Source organism: Aristolochia californica, unplaced genomic scaffold (assembly GCF_029961685.1).
Source record: "Aristolochia californica isolate CCGP_79_NKW_82.1479 unplaced genomic scaffold, dmAriCali1.0.hap1 SCAF_7, whole genome shotgun sequence".
Classification (NCBI taxonomy): Eukaryota; Viridiplantae; Streptophyta; class Magnoliopsida; order Piperales; family Aristolochiaceae; genus Aristolochia; species Aristolochia californica.
Genome location: NW_027182268.1, coordinates 7622060 through 7639888, shown reverse-complemented (window position 1 = coordinate 7639888; position 17829 = coordinate 7622060). Strand labels below are relative to the sequence as shown.

At 43.0% G+C, this 17829-nt stretch overlaps 2 protein-coding genes across 2 annotated transcripts; both read left to right on the top strand.

Annotated features, from left to right (window-relative positions):
- The first annotated feature begins 634 nt into the window (after nucleotides 1–634).
- Nucleotides 635–7941, top strand: LOC137935955 (ABC transporter B family member 19). Its single transcript, XM_068780395.1, has 10 exons — nucleotides 635–1173; nucleotides 1323–1377; nucleotides 1721–1896; nucleotides 2134–2334; nucleotides 2512–2771; nucleotides 3120–3436; nucleotides 3515–3738; nucleotides 4388–5213; nucleotides 5302–5543; nucleotides 6513–7941. The coding sequence occupies exons 1-10, from the start codon at nucleotides 928–930 to the stop codon at nucleotides 7719–7721; spliced, it is 3756 nt and encodes a 1251-aa protein (XP_068636496.1). The 5' UTR covers nucleotides 635–927; the 3' UTR covers nucleotides 7722–7941.
- Nucleotides 7942–13789: 5848 nt separating this feature from the next.
- LOC137937154 (transcription factor ILI6) lies at nucleotides 13790–14637 on the top strand. Its single transcript, XM_068782235.1, has 2 exons — nucleotides 13790–14204; nucleotides 14330–14637. Exons 1-2 carry the CDS (start codon nucleotides 14079–14081, stop codon nucleotides 14480–14482), a joined length of 279 nt encoding a protein of 92 aa, XP_068638336.1. The 5' UTR covers nucleotides 13790–14078; the 3' UTR covers nucleotides 14483–14637.
- The last annotated feature ends 3192 nt before the right edge of the window (nucleotides 14638–17829 follow it).

Genomic DNA, 17829 nt, shown 5'->3' with positions numbered 1-17829 from the left:
TAAAAACAAGGGTAAGTTCAATTATATTATTACCCTCGTGTCTCACTCTCGCTGTCGATGTCGTCCAGAGTACATGTCAGGTCACTTTTGACAATTCACCTTTTCGTAACCTCATTATTTCACTGGGCATGGTTGTTGTAGTCGAAAAGTACTTGTACTCAGGTGGCGTGGGTAACAAGGACCACTCGGGGTAAATCATGGAATCCTGACTTGGTCCAATCAAATCAGCGTAGGTTTTGAGTCGGGTTGGTTTTTTTCTGGACCTCGGCCGAGTTAGGAGTACTTGTCTAAGATTGAGCAATTCCCGAGTCGGAAAGTCGGACCGGTCGGCCGGAGCATGAACCGAACCTTAAGGTTTTATTCCATTTTACTTCGGGTTTTTTTTATTATGACAAGGCGAGAGTTGTAATTAACACGAATGATTAAAAATGAAGTTGAAACTTGAAAGCGATTAATAGTTATTTTAGTGTAGTCATTATTTTGGCCTTTTTATTTCGCGCGGAAAACGACGCAAACGACTCGAGGGAGCAGATTCCATCTAACCGGAGTTACCAAGCTTTACCCCACGTTGAGTTAAATCTTTCCCTATATAATCCCACGCTTTATTTCCCTATTTGATCGCTCTCTCTTTGAACCCAAGTCATTCCTTTCTCTAATTTTTGCGCTCGGTGACCCGTCTCGGACTGATCAACCACACGCAGGTGCTTGTCAGTTCTCTGAGCCAAAATGCTTCGATCTCAGCACTAATGGCGGAGGAAGATAAGGAAAGACGCTGAGACTATGGTGAGGAGACTCTGTTTAGTTCTCTTTTGAATGGACGAGGTCGTGTGCGCGGTTTAATGGAGGTGGCATAAGGGATCTTGGTCGTGCGTTTGAAATCGGGGAGTTCTGGGGTTAGTTGGAAAAGGAGGTTTTGGAGGGGGTACAATGGCGGAAGGTGGGGATGCGAAGTCTGTGCAGGCGGCGGAGAAGAAGAAAGAGCAGAGTCTCCCGTTCTATAAGTTGTTATCGTTTGCGGATAAGTATGATTGGTTCTTGATGGTGACGGGGAGTGTGGGAGCTGTGATTCACGGCTCCGCCATGCCGGTCTTTTTCCTCTTGTTTGGAGATTTGGTGAACGGGTTTGGGAAAAACCAGTCGGATTTGAAGAAGATGACGGATGAAGTTTGCAAGGTTTGTGGCCGGATTGGCAGAATCCTGTCGTCTTTTTTTCTGGAATCTTGATGAGAAATATAGAATGGAAAAAATAAAATCGAGTATTTGTTTTTTTTGTTTTTTCAATTACTAGTCTCTCAGATCTTAACGTGTTTTATCCGTTGCAGTATGCGTTGTATTTCGTCTACCTTGGGCTGGTTGTGTGTTTCTCGTCCTACGCAGGTGAGCTTTTCCTCTTCTTCGCGTCCTCTTTTTGTGCTTTTTCTGTCCTTCAACTAAAGCACGGGCAGTTTTTCTGCCGGGAGAAGTTCCTTTTAGTGGCCGACACAAGACGCGTGTCCTGTGAGCCTCTCCAGTCGTCGCATGCGGGATGCCATTAGTCGAGCTTTCGTCCAGTCGCAAACTTCGCTTGAACTACTGCTGTTGCAGCCATGTCTGCAACATATATTTTCTCTTTGATTATTCCTTGCACTAAAAAACTCCTTCATAAAAGTTTATTTCTGCACATTAAAATCTGCAAATAATCTCATCGTTTGTTTCTCTTTTTCCCCCTTTCTTGTTACAGAGATAGCTTGCTGGATGTTTACTGGGGAGAGGCAGGTCAGTACCCTCAGAAAAAAGTATTTGGACGCCGTTCTGAAACAAGATGTGGGCTTCTTCGATACAGACGCGAGGACGGGAGATATCGTTTTCAGCGTCTCCACGGACACTCTCCTTGTTCAAGATGCGATCAGCGAGAAGGTTCCTTTGCCGTCTCTATCTTGTCTTTTCTTTCTTCTTCTTTCTCTGGAGCAATCTAATGCCAGGGAGCTTCCCCATGGTCTTGCCCGTTGCGAGCTCCGTATGATTTCTGATAATGTGGAACCCACTAATTTGATCTCCTGTCACATTCAACGGTCACCTCTGACGGAGGCGTATGTTAGTGGTTCGCTAGTTTTGCGTCTAATGTACGCTTATTGATTCGCTTGCCTTCTGTAGGTGGGAAACTTCATTCATTATCTGTCCACTTTCTTGGCGGGTTTGGTCGTGGGTTTCCTCTCTGCGTGGAAGCTGGCCCTGCTGAGCGTCGCCGTCATTCCGGGGATCGCTTTCGCCGGAGGTCTCTACGCTTACACTCTCACCGGCCTCACGTCCAAAAGCCGGGAATCTTACGCAAATGCTGGGATAATCGCTGAACAGGTGATCAGTCCTCGTTCGAAACACGTTTGACGGCAATTTTCTTCCGTGCTTTTGACTACTCTTATGATTCTTCTGCGGCAATACATCCCGTCTTTATTGTATATCGAAAGGACTAAACTGGCCGAAGCTTTTTCACTCTGCTGCGTTTACATTTATTCTTGCATTACTTCTCATCAGGCAATTGCACAAGTGAGGACGGTTTATTCATTTGTTGGCGAGAGCAAGGCCTTAGATTCCTACTCTGAAGCTATACAGAATACTTTGAAGCTCGGGTACAAGGCAGGGATGGCGAAAGGGCTGGGCATCGGATGTACGTATGGGATTGCATGTATGTCATGGGCCCTCGTTTTCTGGTATGCTGGTGTTTTCATCCGCAACGGGCAGACGGATGGTGGGAAGGCATTTACAGCAATCTTCTCTGCTATCGTTGGGGGCATGTAAGAACCTACAGCAGTATATTAGTGCTTACTCTTGGTTTTCTGACCCGTTGCAGAAACTGTTTTGCTGAATGATCTAGTTTAGTAATGAAAGGAGCTTGTCTTCTAGATCTCCTATGAGATTGACTGGTTAAGTACTATTTGCTTCTGATAACGTCTGCATCTCGTCCATTGAGCTGACCGGCCAGTAAAAATGACAAGAGTTTCTCTCATATAATTGTTGATCTGGACTGATTTTGCTCTGGAGTTAATCCGTTTGGGATGGTCGTAAACATTTATATATTCTTTAGAACATTATTCTTCTCTTAAAAGTTTCTTGGATAACCTTACAGTTTCTCTGTTCTGCAGGAGTCTGGGACAATCATTTTCAAATCTGGGAGCATTTAGCAAAGGGAAAGCAGCTGGATATAAGCTGATGGAGATAATCAATCAGAAACCCTCTATAATCCAGGACCCCTTGGATGGGAAGTGTCTCTCTGAGGTCCATGGGAACATAGAATTCAAAGACGTCACCTTTAGTTACCCATCTCGTCCAGATGTATTCATCTTCAGAAATTTTTCCATCTTTTTCCCCTCGGGGAAGACAGTTGCTGTTGTTGGAGGCAGTGGATCTGGAAAGAGCACTGTTGTCTCTCTAATTGAAAGGTTCTATGACCCTAATCAGGGTAAATTGCTAGCTTAAGCTAAATAAAATATTAATTGGAAATGAAAGATTAGTCTCCTGATTTCGGACTGATGTACAGGTCAGGTGCTTCTGGACAACGTGGATATAAAGACACTTCAATTGCGATGGCTAAGAGATCAAATTGGTCTAGTGAATCAAGAGCCGGCTCTTTTTGCAACTACCATACTTGAAAACATACTTTATGGAAAACCTGATGCCACTATTGCTGAAGTTGAAGTTGCTGCAACTGCTGCAAATGCTCATAGCTTCATCACTCTGCTTCCCAATGGTTATAATACACAGGTATACAATTTATTTTCTTTTTTCTGAGAAGGAATAGGTAGCCGGCTGCTTACTTAATAGAGTTTACCTGAATATAATTTTAAAATTGATATGACATAGTGAAAGCTTCAACCTTGTCTTATTGATGGTTTGAACTCTTATTATCCTTTGACTTGGTGGCAACTGGTTTGCTAAGTAGTTGTTTTGGAAGGATTGAACCATCTTTATACTAAAAATGGACTTTGTAATTACTGATTATTTCTTCTGTTTCTACTATGGTTTAATTTTTTTTTTCTTGCTGACAGTATGGTTTATATGATTCACAATATAAACTACACTTGTATGTAAATGGTAAATAAAAGCACTTGCACGTTATGTCAACTTTTGGTTTGATTTTTTTTTTCTTTTCTTCTGATCTGTTTTTGAGTATTTCAAGTGTTTCTTCTCATATTTCTACTAGATTACTGCCATATTGTGCACTATGTAGTTGGCTCATTATAAAAGTAGAATATTCTCAACAGTATTCTATGATAAATTGTAAAGAGAACTTGCGAATTTGGGCCTCTACCTTCATTGCATGCTTTAGAACATCCTGATTTAACAATAAAAAAAATATCTTCTTAGGAATTAGACGTTACCATATAACGTTGTCTCTGTCTACTGAATCCAGGTAGGTGAGAGAGGTGTTCAACTCTCTGGTGGCCAGAAGCAGCGAATTGCTATCGCTAGAGCAATGCTGAAGAACCCGAAAATCCTCCTCCTCGATGAAGCCACCAGTGCCCTTGATGCAGGCTCCGAGAGTATTGTCCAAGAAGCTCTAGACCGTCTCATGGTTGGCAGAACAACTGTTGTTGTCGCTCACCGTCTCTCCACCATCAGAAGTGTTGATACAATAGCTGTAATCCAACAAGGGCAGGTAGTGGAGACCGGGACGCATGAAGAGCTGATAGCTAAAGGGACTTCCGGGGCCTATGCGTCATTGATTCGATTCCAGGAAATGGCTAGAAACAAAGACTTTGGCATTCCTTCTACCCATAGATCCCGTTCATCACGTCTAAGCCATTCACTCTCTACCAAATCACTTAGCCTCAGGTCTGGAAGTTTAAGGAACTTGAGCTACCAGTATAGCACCGGAGCAGATGGTAGGATAGAGATGATCTCAAATGCTGACACTGAGCGTAAGCATCCAGCCCCGCATGGATACTTCTGCCGGCTTCTTAAACTAAATGCTCCCGAGTGGCCGTATGCCATCCTTGGCGCGGTGGGTTCTGTGCTTTCTGGTTTTATAGGCCCCACGTTCGCCTTAGTCATGAGTAACATGATAGAGGTTTTCTACTATCGCGATCCAAATGAGATGGAAAGAAAAACCAGGGAATTTGTATTCATCTATATTGGTGCAGGACTCTATGCTGTTGTTGCCTATCTTGTGCAGCATTATTTCTTCAGTATCATGGGGGAAAACCTCACAACAAGAGTGAGGAGGATGATGCTTGCAGGTGCAGTTTTATTTTTATTTTATTTTTAATCTGAAAAAGACAGTTTTAATTTGTCTGTTCTCTCTATCTAAAAACTCATATTTTGCAGCAATTCTGCGGAATGAAGTGGGTTGGTTTGATGAGGAGGAGAACAACTCTAGCCTTGTTGCCGCTCGGTTAGCTACTGATGCTGCTGATGTGAAGTCTGCTCTAGCAGAGAGGATTTCCGTGATTTTGCAGAACATGACCTCCCTTCTCACTTCTTTCATTGTCGCCTTCATTGTTGAATGGCGGGTGTCTCTCCTGATCCTCGCAACCTTCCCCCTGCTAGTGCTCGCCAACTTTGCACAGGTAAACTATAACCCGTTCCAATTTATTGCTCCTCTGTTCTTTCTCATTAATCACCAGGCAGTCAAATCTCGTCAATTGCTCGTAAGGGCATTTGATTATTAACAAATCGAAAATGCATTATAAATCTTCGTAGATCGTGGTTGATTTTGGCGGAGAGGGAGACTTTTTGATTCCTTGAGTTCGAGGTTGGACTGAGATTTTTGACAAGGGGGAAGACTATTTTGATTAATAAGAAGTAATTCCCATTTGCTATTCTTGGTCTTCCGCTCGTCAACCCCGCGGGTCCCTTATATTCGTCGTCTTGCCTGTGTCCTCCTGGTCTGAAGCTGAGCCTGTCCGCGCTGGACACTGTAAGCTTGCAGTTAAGTTGTACACAGCAGAAAGCGACACAAACATCTCGATCGTCGAGCTTCAAGTTTGCTGCGACTAATACCGCGTACATCTCGAGATATTCCGTTGCCGTGACAGAGAGTAGTAAATAACAGCGATGTGCGCGATGGCTTCGGGCTTCGTAGATACGACTTTGTTTTACCTGTAGGTTTTTTAATGATTTTGCGGACCTATCCGCTGTCTGTTTCGACTTACGTCAATACCCAGAGAGCAGGAACCGGTGCCTGGAGAGCCATATAAAGTTAGACGATCAAGACGATGACGGTCGTGCAGGGAGTAAGCTTTTGGCAGGTTTTACTGCTCCGGGTAAAATGTTGCAGAAACTAAGCTGCAGGACGAGTCTTTCGAGAGATGCTCCCCCGTGATCTTTAGTTGTTTACGTTCTCGCTGTTCGTTTTTATCTTCTTTGCTTTCATACTCCTGTGTCTGCTAGCTTCGTACCGTTATTTTTGCGTCTTGAATTCCTCATACTGGATTGACAGGCACCAGTGTTTGGATACGATATACATGCGTAGGATATGCTTTTCATTACTTTTTGAGTATTATTTTCCAAAAACTGTTTTGCCATCCTCTTCGCAGCAACTCTCGCTCAAGGGGTTCGCCGGCGACACGGCTAAAGCGCATGCGAAGACGAGCATGATCGCAGGGGAGGGCGTCAGCAACATCCGCACCGTGGCCGCCTTCAATGCGCAGGACAAGATCCTCTCACTCTTCCGGCACGAGCTTCGGGTCCCCCAGAAGCGGAGCTCCCGTCGCAGCCAGTCCGCGGGCTTCCTCTTCGGCCTCTCTCAGCTCGCCCTCTACGCGTCCGAGGCACTCATCCTCTGGTACGGCGCCCGTCTCGTCGCCCACGGCACGTCCACCTTCTCTAAGGTCATAAAAGTGTTCGTCGTTCTCGTGATCACCGCTAATTCTGTCGCCGAGACTGTCAGCCTCGCCCCCGAGATCATCCGAGGCGGGGAGGCAGTCAGCTCCGTCTTCTCTATCCTGGACCGGCACACTAAGATTGACCCGGACGACCCCGACGCCGAACCGGTCGAGTCGCTCAGAGGCGAGATAGACTTACGCCACGTCGACTTCTCGTACCCTTCCCGCCCAGACGTCCCCGTATTCAAAGACCTCAACCTACGAATCCGGGCGGGACAGAGCCAGGCTCTCGTCGGAGCGAGCGGCTCCGGCAAGAGCTCCGTCATCGCCTTGATCGAGAGGTTCTACGACCCATCCGCTGGGAAGATATGCATCGATGGGAAAGACATCCGACGCCTGAACCTAAAATCCCTCCGCCTCAAGATCGGATTAGTGCAGCAAGAGCCCGCGTTGTTCGCCGCCAGCATCTTCGACAACATCGCCTACGGGAAGGAAGGTGTGACGGAGGCAGAGGTGATGGATGCCGCCCGCGCCGCTAACGTTCACGGTTTCGTCAGCGCACTGCCGGACGGGTACAAGACGCCGGTGGGGGAAAGAGGGGTGCAACTATCTGGGGGCCAGAAGCAGAGGATCGCGATCGCGAGGGCGGTGTTGAAGGACCCCGCGATTCTGTTACTGGACGAGGCCACGAGTGCGTTGGACGCGGAGTCGGAGTGCGTGTTGCAAGAGGCCCTGGAGAGGCTCATGCGGGGGCGAACGACGGTGCTGGTCGCCCACCGTCTGTCGACCATCAGAGGCGTGGACTGCATCGGGGTGGTGCAGGAGGGGCAGATCGTGGAGCAGGGTAGCCACTCGGAGCTGGTGAGTCGGCCGGACGGGGCTTACTCGAGGCTGTTGCAGCTCCAACACCACCACATTTGAGGGGTAGCGGTGCACGGTGCATGGATCGGATAAACTGTTTTTTTTTTTTTTGAAGACTTGTGTATCGGATTGCGAAGCCAGTGGAGAAAATATTCGATGGTGGTGGCTGTAGATACTGCGACTCGGGAGGAGTTTGTTTGTCTGATCTACCTGAAAAGTATTTTTAATGTAACAAGGGTTCCATCCATTCCCAATGTTTCTGTGAACTTTTCTTCTTGTATTCGCAAGGGTGATAGCGATGATGGCTCCTCTCTGTCAATTCCTCTGTCACTTCATCTGCAATTTTGGCTTCGGTGATCATGTACCTTCCTCACTCCTAACTTTTTAAGTGCGAAAACCGGATTCTATGAGGACTCGTAAGAACTGTTATACTTAAACATGAATGATGTTAGAGTACTCTCCTATGGGTTATTACAAGAACTGTGTGGGTATCAAAAACTTTTTAATTTGGGTGGACCGTTTTGTATAAATTAAGCTTAACCTCCAGTCGTTTTAGGAAAACGTAATGTAGGAGTGAGTATTGAAATATGAACTGACAAGGACTCAGGTTTTTTAACCTGATTAATCATGTGGAGTTGAACCTGAAATCAATTTGATGATCTTTGCAACCTTTAAAAGAAATTGGAGAATAATCATTGAAGCTAAAACCACACAGAAGTTGCAGTCATTTGCCAGGGGGAGATGAATCCTGAGTGCTCGATAGAATATAAGATGAAGCTCCATCACTCGAAAGCTAAAAGCAACCAAAAAGCCAACAAGCAGACACTCTCTTTATCGAAACAAAAACGGAAGGCCTTTCCACCTGTTACAGTGGGCGCTGAACTTATCTCACCTTATCTTCCAAAAGGTTCCCCTAAATCCCTTCATCGGCGAGTCGCTTAAATGCGTATATTTTAAAACGAAAAGCTTCCTCGAATTCATGACTACTTAATTCCTCGACCCGTTAAAGCTGCTTTGATTTCATGGAGTTTGAGGCCGACAGAAAGCTCAGGACAGATAAGGCCACGCCGGAGCAAGATATAAAGGCAGTGGAAACATGGCGACGGCCTTTTTTGGGCAATGTTCTCGTGCCTTTATGGGTGAGAGAAAGCAGAGACGGAGTGGAGGCCATGATTTGTGGCTGCATGGGAAGAGAGATTTATCATTTGGGGCATTCATGCCCCGCTGTTTCTCATTACCCATTTCCTCGTCAAATCATTCATGGCTTCCCTCTGAACTGTGAGCTCTTGAAAAAAAAAAAAAAACCTGTAAAGTTGGGTAGGTTTAGTTTCGGCATGGACGAGTTAACTCGGATTTTACCTAGTCAAGTTGGGTCGTGAGTGCAGGGTGTCACAGACTCACAGGGACAACACAAACCCAAAGCTACACTCGCGAGTTTCACAAACCCAGGCCAACCTTTTTCCTGACGTAATTAGGCAGCCCAAAGAGTGAATCAATGTACAAGGCCCATGGACCCAAGATGACTGATATTCAATGTCAGTGAGCCAGAAAAAACTACTCATCGAAGAAGTGTAAGGGTCCATGAATAGAAAACCATGAGGCCCACTTTACACATTTCTATTAGCTCTACTCCATGCCCTTATTGAGCTTCTTATCAGGCCCATAAATTTCGCTCCTACTTTTTTATTTAGATTGCCCACTATGAGGATCGGTGATTTGATTATTAATGGGCCTGAAACCAAATTGGACTGTGGACCACATGTTGACCTTATTCGTCAAACTTATGAGAGCTCGTTACAATGGGCCCCATTTGGTGGATCCCAATGCTCCTGAGATCAAAGTTGTTTAATCAAGTCTAACCGTGTTTACTAGAAGTGATAGAAAGTGAAGAGAGAACCGAGGGTTCTCGTGGGCCGGTGTGACAACCGAGGTCTATGTTCATCGAAGAGTGGATGCATTTAGCATCCCCAAAGCATATACTTAGGCTCGCTAAACAATGTTTTCCTTAGCTCATTAGGGGTTAGGGGGATCCACACCTAATTAAATTAAATATTAATTTTAAATTTTATTATAATTAAAAATTAAAGAGAGATTTTTAATTTTTTGGGTATTTTAATTATTCTTTTAGATAAAAAAAAAAAAAAAGTTCTCAATTTCGCGTGGTTGCTGCAAATGATTGGAACCCATTTTTTGTTGAGGAAGAACTTTCTTATGAACTGCAACTTCGAATGATTGAAATCCCAGATGGGTCTGAGTTTTGCTTTCTTTTCTCTCCACAGCAGTTTGATATGATCTTTCCTGACGAAATTTAAGTCCAAGTTCAGTGACTGTAATCACCGTGTATCATGAACTGACAGCGATTCCATGCCGGCGCCACCCATGATATTCTCCGGATAATGAGATTCCGCTGGGCCTTGCTTTCTGTCGAACTTGTTCCAGTGATTGCAGCGCTGTTTTCATATCGAAACTTGGGAGTTTCTTTCCTTAGATTTTGTTGATGATGGGGGTATATTATATGCCCGCGTCTGGACGAAAGAAGAATCCAGTGAGTCTCCATGATCTTGGATTTGACGGTCGTGGATGTGAATCGTTTTGAGCGTACATTTGACTGTCAGGAACGGCTGGAAGCAACTCTGTTACTGATGACAGTGAAATCTCTCTTTCTCTTTCTCTTTCAATCTTATGATGCGAGGGGGATGTCTGGAGTACTATTTCAGTTCATGGTCAAAGATGATTGAGCAACTCTGTGAAGGATCATAGTCACATTACAGATAATTTTCTGGGTTTATCCTGCAACTTCGCCGATTTGAATACGTAGTTTAGATGTGATGCTTGATCTTTGATGCAGAAAAAATAAAAAAAACGTCCATTTCTTTGGCTTAATAATTTGTTTTCTTCTACTTTTATTCTTTATTTATTGATATCACCAGAGCGTCCGTTCGTCCTAGTAGAATTATCTGATCCCTACAGAGAAAGTTTGTATTTGTTCTCTCTGCGTGTTGCTTTAATTTCTCTTCGTTTTCTTCTGCTTTTTTTTTTCCCTCTCCTTCTCCCCAGTTTCAATGTCCGGAGTAACAGGAGATGGAAAAAACCTCGAATGAATGCATGCCAGAGAATTATTAGCTTTCTTCTCCTTGCCCATATTTTTTCTGGGTTTTGTCCGTTCCAGGTGTGGGAGTTCGAGTCTAGCCTCAATCTGCTGCACGTGCACTCCTTTTAACTCCATTCAACGACCCAAAAACCGACCTTGAAATCCCCCATGACCAGCAGCAGCAGCTCGTCTCCTCCCCCCCCACGAGCCCTACCCTCCAGGACACCATTAAAATAAACAATATTTACACTCTTCAATTTATTTTCTCATTAAACATGTCAGGGTCGGTGTTACTTTGTTTAATTCTGACGGTTTTAAGGCCCTCGTTGAAGCTCTCCTCCCAATGGCGGATGGCCTTCACCGACTTGGAGAAGCCCATATGACTGTGAAATTTATATTATATGATATCTACTTGTTACAGCAATCAAATCTCTACCCTTTTTCTGATTTTTATGTCGTGAAATGATATACTACGCTCTTATACAGTAAGCTATCATGTTTAGCCCAAACTGAACAGTTCTAGCTTTTCTGGGACGAAGCCGACTTCCTCTTTTCTGGCTGGATTTTGACACTCAAAAGTGGGTTTTGAAGCAGGAGAGCTGTGAATAATGAATATAGTCTACTAGCGTCAAGAAATATCATGTGGAACATTTCATTTATAAATTTTATTTGGCGCGGAGGGAGGCAGATAAACTATTCGATGAAATGCTGCAGAGAGAAACAAATATAAAATATAAGATGAATCAATCTTTCTTGGGTTTCAATGCTTTGGCAACTGTTTGGAACAAGGGAGCGTGACGCCCACAGGTTGTGGAGATTAAAGAAATAGGGTTGATTCATGACTTTGGCTACTGTCCAAGCTGTCGATTGGATCAAACTCATGTGACCCGTGATGCGCGCTGGCCCGGGCAACCTTGGATTCAAATCCTCCTCCGTTAATTATTTCAGCTCCTCCATTTTTATACCTGCTTTTAGAGGTTTCTAGTGTTAAACATTTGGAATCATGAATACAGTTTCTCTCCTATTCTTTTTATATTTTCACTGGGATCAAGTTTACGTACAGTCTCTTCTATTTAAGATTAGTGCACACCGTCGTCTTCTGACTCAGTTTCTGTACTATTGGAAGATGCTTGACAGGAAATAATTGTACTCTGAGGTGATCGGAAGGTGATTTAAATGAAATTAGTAAGCTGTTTACAGGTTACGGGTTTTTTGTATTTCCGTCTGGATCAGTCAAGTCTGCATGGTGAAATGTATTTCTGCCAGTATTAAAAACCAGGTTTCTGTAGTTAGAAATAAAAAAACTGAATATTTGTTCTTCTCTTTCACTGTAGTTTCTCATAAAGGAAAACGATTCTCTACTGAAACGTATAAGCCACATGGTTTTCACTTCGATGCATTTGGCTCCATTGGGGACTCAGATTTCATTATTGCAACTAAACTGTGCAAACTACTCTCTTTAATCTTGCACCTGTAGGCATCCGAAGAATTTGAATGGAAGGGACTCCATGAAGTCAGGTACTTGTTTACATTCCCATTTCAGAAAATTTTCATGGCTTCTTCCACGACGATCTGTACTCCCATCATCAAGTCCAAACTTAACCCAGATATACACTTGCAGGAAACACTCAAGTCCGAACCAGTAACAACACCCACGGCAGGCAACAAAATATTTCTGGGTCTGCTTTGAATGAGAAAAAGCGCCATGAATATGGTTGGTGAAGCTCATACGTTAGCATCATCGTGGGAATGTAATTAATAATCTAAAGATCTGGGGAGTGAGAGAGACAGAGAGAGAGAGAGAGAGAGAGAGAGAGAGAGAGAGAGAAGGAACTATATCTATGTGTTATCAATCTTTTCTGCAACTTTCTAGTAAGAATTGGCTTTCATGTCCCATGTGGTTATCCACCACGTTACTGAAGCTTTTCCACATGACGGAGATCTCCTAGCTGAGATCTGTGTCTCTCTCCCGTGTTTCATCTGTTTTAGCTCAAATTTGGTCTGTGAGCAGTTGTGCTCGGATGAAAGATCACGCTGCATCTCTTGGCTGTTATCTGATAAATTCTGCGCTTTTGGACAATTGGGTTGGCTTTTGTTCCTCGATTGGTACTGGATAAGAGTGTGCATCAATGGCCGCAAACGTGGCCATGGAGCTCCATGCTCCTGTTAAGTATTAATATAGAATAAAATAGGCCAGCTCTTATTTTCTAATTAGAATTTAATTATGTATTTATTTACAGAAAAAATAGGTGTATAGACCTAAGTCCATAAAAGGTGGAGACCAAAAAACAAAAAATCATACAAGGGAAATTTTTCAGGAAAAAACAGAGAAAACCAGATGAGATTGCAGAGAAGAGTTTTAAACCGTCCATTTTTGTGGGTCTCATGTGATCCAATGGTCCAGATTTCGTGTGTATAGTATTGGAGTCTATTGAATATACACTTACCATAAAACGACTCTCAACGGAACCTCTACGGATCCGAGTGGAGGAAACCAGAAGAATCGGGTCGGTGCAACGCCTAGACCGCTACTCGCCACGTGTCCTGTTCTGGCCAACTAGGAGATGGGACCTAGTTTGACGGGTCAACGGGAAAAAACCTCCTTCCACTCTCTTCATGCAGCTCGCGCCGGTTATCTCTCTTGGCTTCCAGCAGGTATAAGTTTCAGAAGAGAGAGAAAGAGAGAGAGAGAGAGAGAAAGCAAGAGAGATTTTCGTGGGGATTAAAATAAACGAAGCCTGTAAAAGAAAAAACTAGAAATGGATTTGTAGCTTAGCAGAAAAAATAACATGGCTTGCTTGTTTAGAGGTTGACACGAAGTCCCGCCTCATCGTTGGCTCCAAAAGGAACTGTTCTCCTTCTCCCCTTTCCCTCTCTCTTTCTCTCTCCCATCTCAAAATGGGAGACACAGTTCGAGTCGACAGTATGGCGTATCCCTACAACTGATTCTCTTTCTCTCTCTACAAATCCCTATATAAAAACAGCCCCACCCCATTCCTTTCTCCCGTGCACTTGGTCTTCTTCGACCCAACACTACTTGTCTTGTGGTTGTATCCTCACTTGTGCTGTGCTTTTCCTCTTTTTTCTTCTTTCTTCTTCTTCTTCTTCTTCTTCTTCTCTCTGATTCCTTCCCATTTAAGGTGTCACAGTCCCCCCGCTACTCTCGCTCTATATATACTTTTAGATAAAGCTTCTATCTCTTTATCTCCTCCATACCCATCTCTCTGACAGCTCCATCCATCCCAAGTTGTCTCTTTGTTTGGGTCGTCGTCAACTTAGTCTCTGACACAAACCCACAACCCGGCAGACCCTATTACTCCACAAACATGTCCAGCAGAAGGTCGCGTTCGAGGCAATCAGGGGTTTCCAGGATATCAGACGACCAGATCGCTGATCTCGTCACCAAGCTACAAGCTCTACTCCCAGAGATTCGAGAGAGAAGCTCAGACAAGGTACAGTCCAAACTCTTTCAGCTTATTCCCCCTTTTCTTACAAAAATAAAATAAAATCCGTCTTACGATCATGGGTATGGAGTATGGATCTTGCTTAACAGCAGGCTGTGATCATTTGTTGGCAGGTATCGGCAACCAAGGTCCTGCAGGAGACCTGCAGCTATATCAGGAGCTTACACAGAGAGGTCGATGATCTCAGTGAGAGGCTCTCCGAGCTGCTGGCCACAACAGACACCAGTAGCGCCCAAGCAGCAATAATTAGGAGTTTACTCATGTAATGGTCTCAGAATTTTGGCTTTCCAAGTCTCTTCTTTCTTCTTCTTCTTCTTCTTCTTCTTCCTCCTCCTTCTTAGGCTCTGTTTCGTGGACCGAAACAAGGGTTGGCTTGCGTTCCAGGACACCCTTTAGCCCAAACATGTGGTAACTTCAGTTATATAATAAAAGGACTTGCACTTAAGAATTTTTCCCATTTTTGTTTGCTCATTACCAATTCCTTATCTTCCGTCCATTAAATAATTGTTATAAGCTTTTCAGGCCTAAGATGCGGAGCCCTTGCCATTATCGATGACTTTAATATACTTAATTTTCGAATCTTTGATCGTGACACTTCCATATGCAATTTTGACTGATCTCGCCATCACCTCCTCTCTCTCTTTCTCTCATGAGACATTTTAATTTCACCAGACAAAACGAGAACACGAACAGTAGCATATATCAAGAAATAATGTGCTTCTACAGTTCATCAGTTCTTCTAATTAACTTTTCTGGAAAAGTTTTGCTCTGGGTGTCAATATTGGTGCAAGATGATAGTCCTACCTTTTATCCTTCGCGGGTTAGTACTCGTCTGAGGATCATCTCAAAGTTGAACAATTGAAGTGCAAACTGTACTCCTCTCAGCTCTGCTCATTTGGTTCAAATTGATTGTTTTCACGGTACAGATTATGATCAGTTTTTACACAAAGAAGTTAAAACTTGTACTTGAAGTAACCTTTAAAATGAAATCAGAGATGTAATATTGGGTTTTCCAGTTTCTCTTCATTAAGGCATGCAACTTGAAGCTCAAAACCCAAACCCAGTACGTAGCAGGTAGTACAACTTCTTCTAGTTGCTTGAGAAAACCAGAGGGAAGGAAGGAGGCAAAGATCTCAAACAAGGGTTTGTTTTCTGGGTTTTTTTCAGCAAGAAGTCTGGACTGGATGTGTTCTAGTAGGAATTATAGTTCCAGACTTCAGACCTACCTTGTCTGTTACTTGCAGCTCATCCTCTTCACAGATTAGTAGGAGCATCTTTAGTTTGTCTTACTTCAACTGAAACCTGTAGTATGATTTAAGTAAGCTCAGTGACCCACTTCTCGAGATATTATATTTAAATAAACAGATATTTCCATGTCCAAGCCAAATTTTCTTCAAGCGACCAGGCGATATAAAGTTGTTTCTCACTTTTAGTCATGAATGATCATACAGGATCAACACACCACAGAATCGTTTTCAGTTTTTCATCCTTGTGAGAATAATAAACAGAACCAAGCCAAATCGAGTAATATGGAAAGATCTGGAAAAGTTTCAGAAGGCTTTTAGTTGAATTGACATTGCAACAGCTCGCTCCCAGTAAAAAATGATTCAGAAGAACAAATTGTCATGAACCCAGATCTTTTTCTTCCATTATCTTGGTTTTTAACTCCACATCAGAATCGAGTTGATGATAAAAAGAACAGAATCAGGAGTACAGATTAGGAGCAGGGATGGACAGGAAGCAGAAGGCCGCATCATTGAAGTAATGTTAGAAATGTTGGTTCTGAAACACGATGACCCACCGAGCATGGCCTGCCGAGCAGGCAAACACAACCAACCCCAGTATCAAACTCATGTCTGTGGCTCTGCTGACAAACGGGGTGACAGCGAGAGAACATCGAGCTTATGCAAAAGCCTACTACTGGGTGCCGAGCCTATAGCTTCTCCCATGAATGCGGCGGATAGTTTAAAATCCAGTTACAGCAGCAGCAGGTGTTAACCGGAGCTCAATTCGGTTTCACTTCATGGAGGGATTAATTCTGTCGGATGGTGGAAATCCAGACCATGTGGGTGGTCCCGAACGATTTGTTCTTAGAGTCGAGCAAATTGCTTCACGGTTCGAATCAGCTTTTCGTTTCAGCAACGAAAGACATGGGTAGGAGCCTTGTCGATAAGAAGACAGATGAAACAAGCAGAATCAATAATGGAAGACCTAAAGTGCAGACGATGGGTCCTCTGGTTAATTCTTCACCTCTTACCAGGCCGATGAGACAAACCCTGATGAAGATAATTCTCAACTCCAAAGATCCAGTAATTCGTGTAAAAGAAAATAAAAATTGTTTTGATTATCTGATAGCAAATCTGAATAACACAAACGGGGTACAAACTAAATGATTTTGTCGACTATCTGAAAGCATATAAAACTAAACCGTGGAAGAACTAGGCTTAACACTGCAGACGCCATGCTCAAATCATCTCGAGCTTAAATGATCTTTATTTGGAACTATTTCCACTAATACTCCCACCTTGAATCATCGCACTCACCAACGCTAAGAGCGATAGGGCGGCTTGATTGGAGTAAACTGCTGAATGCTGATCCATTACAAGACTGTTCTTGTCTGGTTGTTAATAACTGAAATTAGTGAGAGAGAGAAGACAAAGGGAGGCCATAATCTCTGTTCCTATTTTCAACGACAATGAGATTCATGCTCTTGTCTCTCCACACAAAATCCCAAGAAAGAGGTCAATCGGTCAAAAGAGAAAAAACATCTGACAAGATTAAACTCGAGGTCAAAAATTTCAAAGCCCAGAGCATGCGTGGGTTCACCAAGAACAACCTTTTTTCCCTCAATCCAAGCTCAAGATTTAAGAAACAAAACTGATTGAGAAAATCAAGCAAGTGTGGTGGTTCCCCAATAATGATATACTGGCCTTAGTCTTAAATGTTTTTCTCAATTCGATTTCATGGAGAATGTGATCATTGGGACAAATTCCACCAAAGTGAAAGCCCTCAATCACGCCAGTTCCAGGATTGGGTCTCTTCCAAAAGATGGCTTGAGATTAAAAAAATAAGCTCAAAGAGGATTCAATTCCATACCAAACACAAGAATGTGTTCACTCCCTTTTTGGATTTTTTACTGTGGAAGGACTAATTTCGTTTTAGGATTTTTGAATATTTTCATTTATTTTTTCGTCATTGTTTCCTATTGGAGTAATAGGAGGTTTATTTGTTTCTTCTATTTTTTCCTTCTTGATTTCATGTATTGCTAATTTTATTTTGAATAGGTTAATTGGTCTTCTGAGACCGTCTGTATTGTTACAACAACAACAACAACAACAAACAAAAACGTAGCCAAAATTTTAGTTGATTTTTTTAGTAAGAGGAAAATTGCTTCTAGTACTTATAATTTTTTGTATGTGCTTTTTGATTTATTTTTGTCATACTTTCCTCTAGAGTAACAATTATTACTACAAATATTATTATTATTAAGATTATTATTATTAATGTTATGCATTTGATTAGGATTTTGCTGAAGTAGGTCATGTTTTTGTCTTGAGAGTTCATAGTCACACAAGACTAAAAATATGGTTTACCTGGGTTGGTATTACGTACA

What these genes read in the sequence shown, in the direction of transcription:
- LOC137935955 (XM_068780395.1), top strand. Translation starts at nt 928, where the DNA reads ATGGCGGAAGGTGGGGATGCGAAGTCTGTGCAGGCGGCGGAGAAGAAG. An exon ending in AAGATGCGATCAGCGAGAAG is followed by an intron (nt 1,897 to 2,133) that starts GTTCCTTTGCCG and finishes TGCCTTCTGTAG; the next exon opens with GTGGGAAACTTCATTCATTA. An exon ending in GAGGAGGATGATGCTTGCAG is followed by an intron (nt 5,214 to 5,301) that starts GTGCAGTTTTAT and finishes CATATTTTGCAG; the next exon opens with CAATTCTGCGGAATGAAGTG.
- LOC137937154 (XM_068782235.1), top strand. Translation starts at nt 14,079, where the DNA reads ATGTCCAGCAGAAGGTCGCGTTCGAGGCAATCAGGGGTTTCCAGGATA. An exon ending in GAGAGAGAAGCTCAGACAAG is followed by an intron (nt 14,205 to 14,329) that starts GTACAGTCCAAA and finishes ATTTGTTGGCAG; the next exon opens with GTATCGGCAACCAAGGTCCT.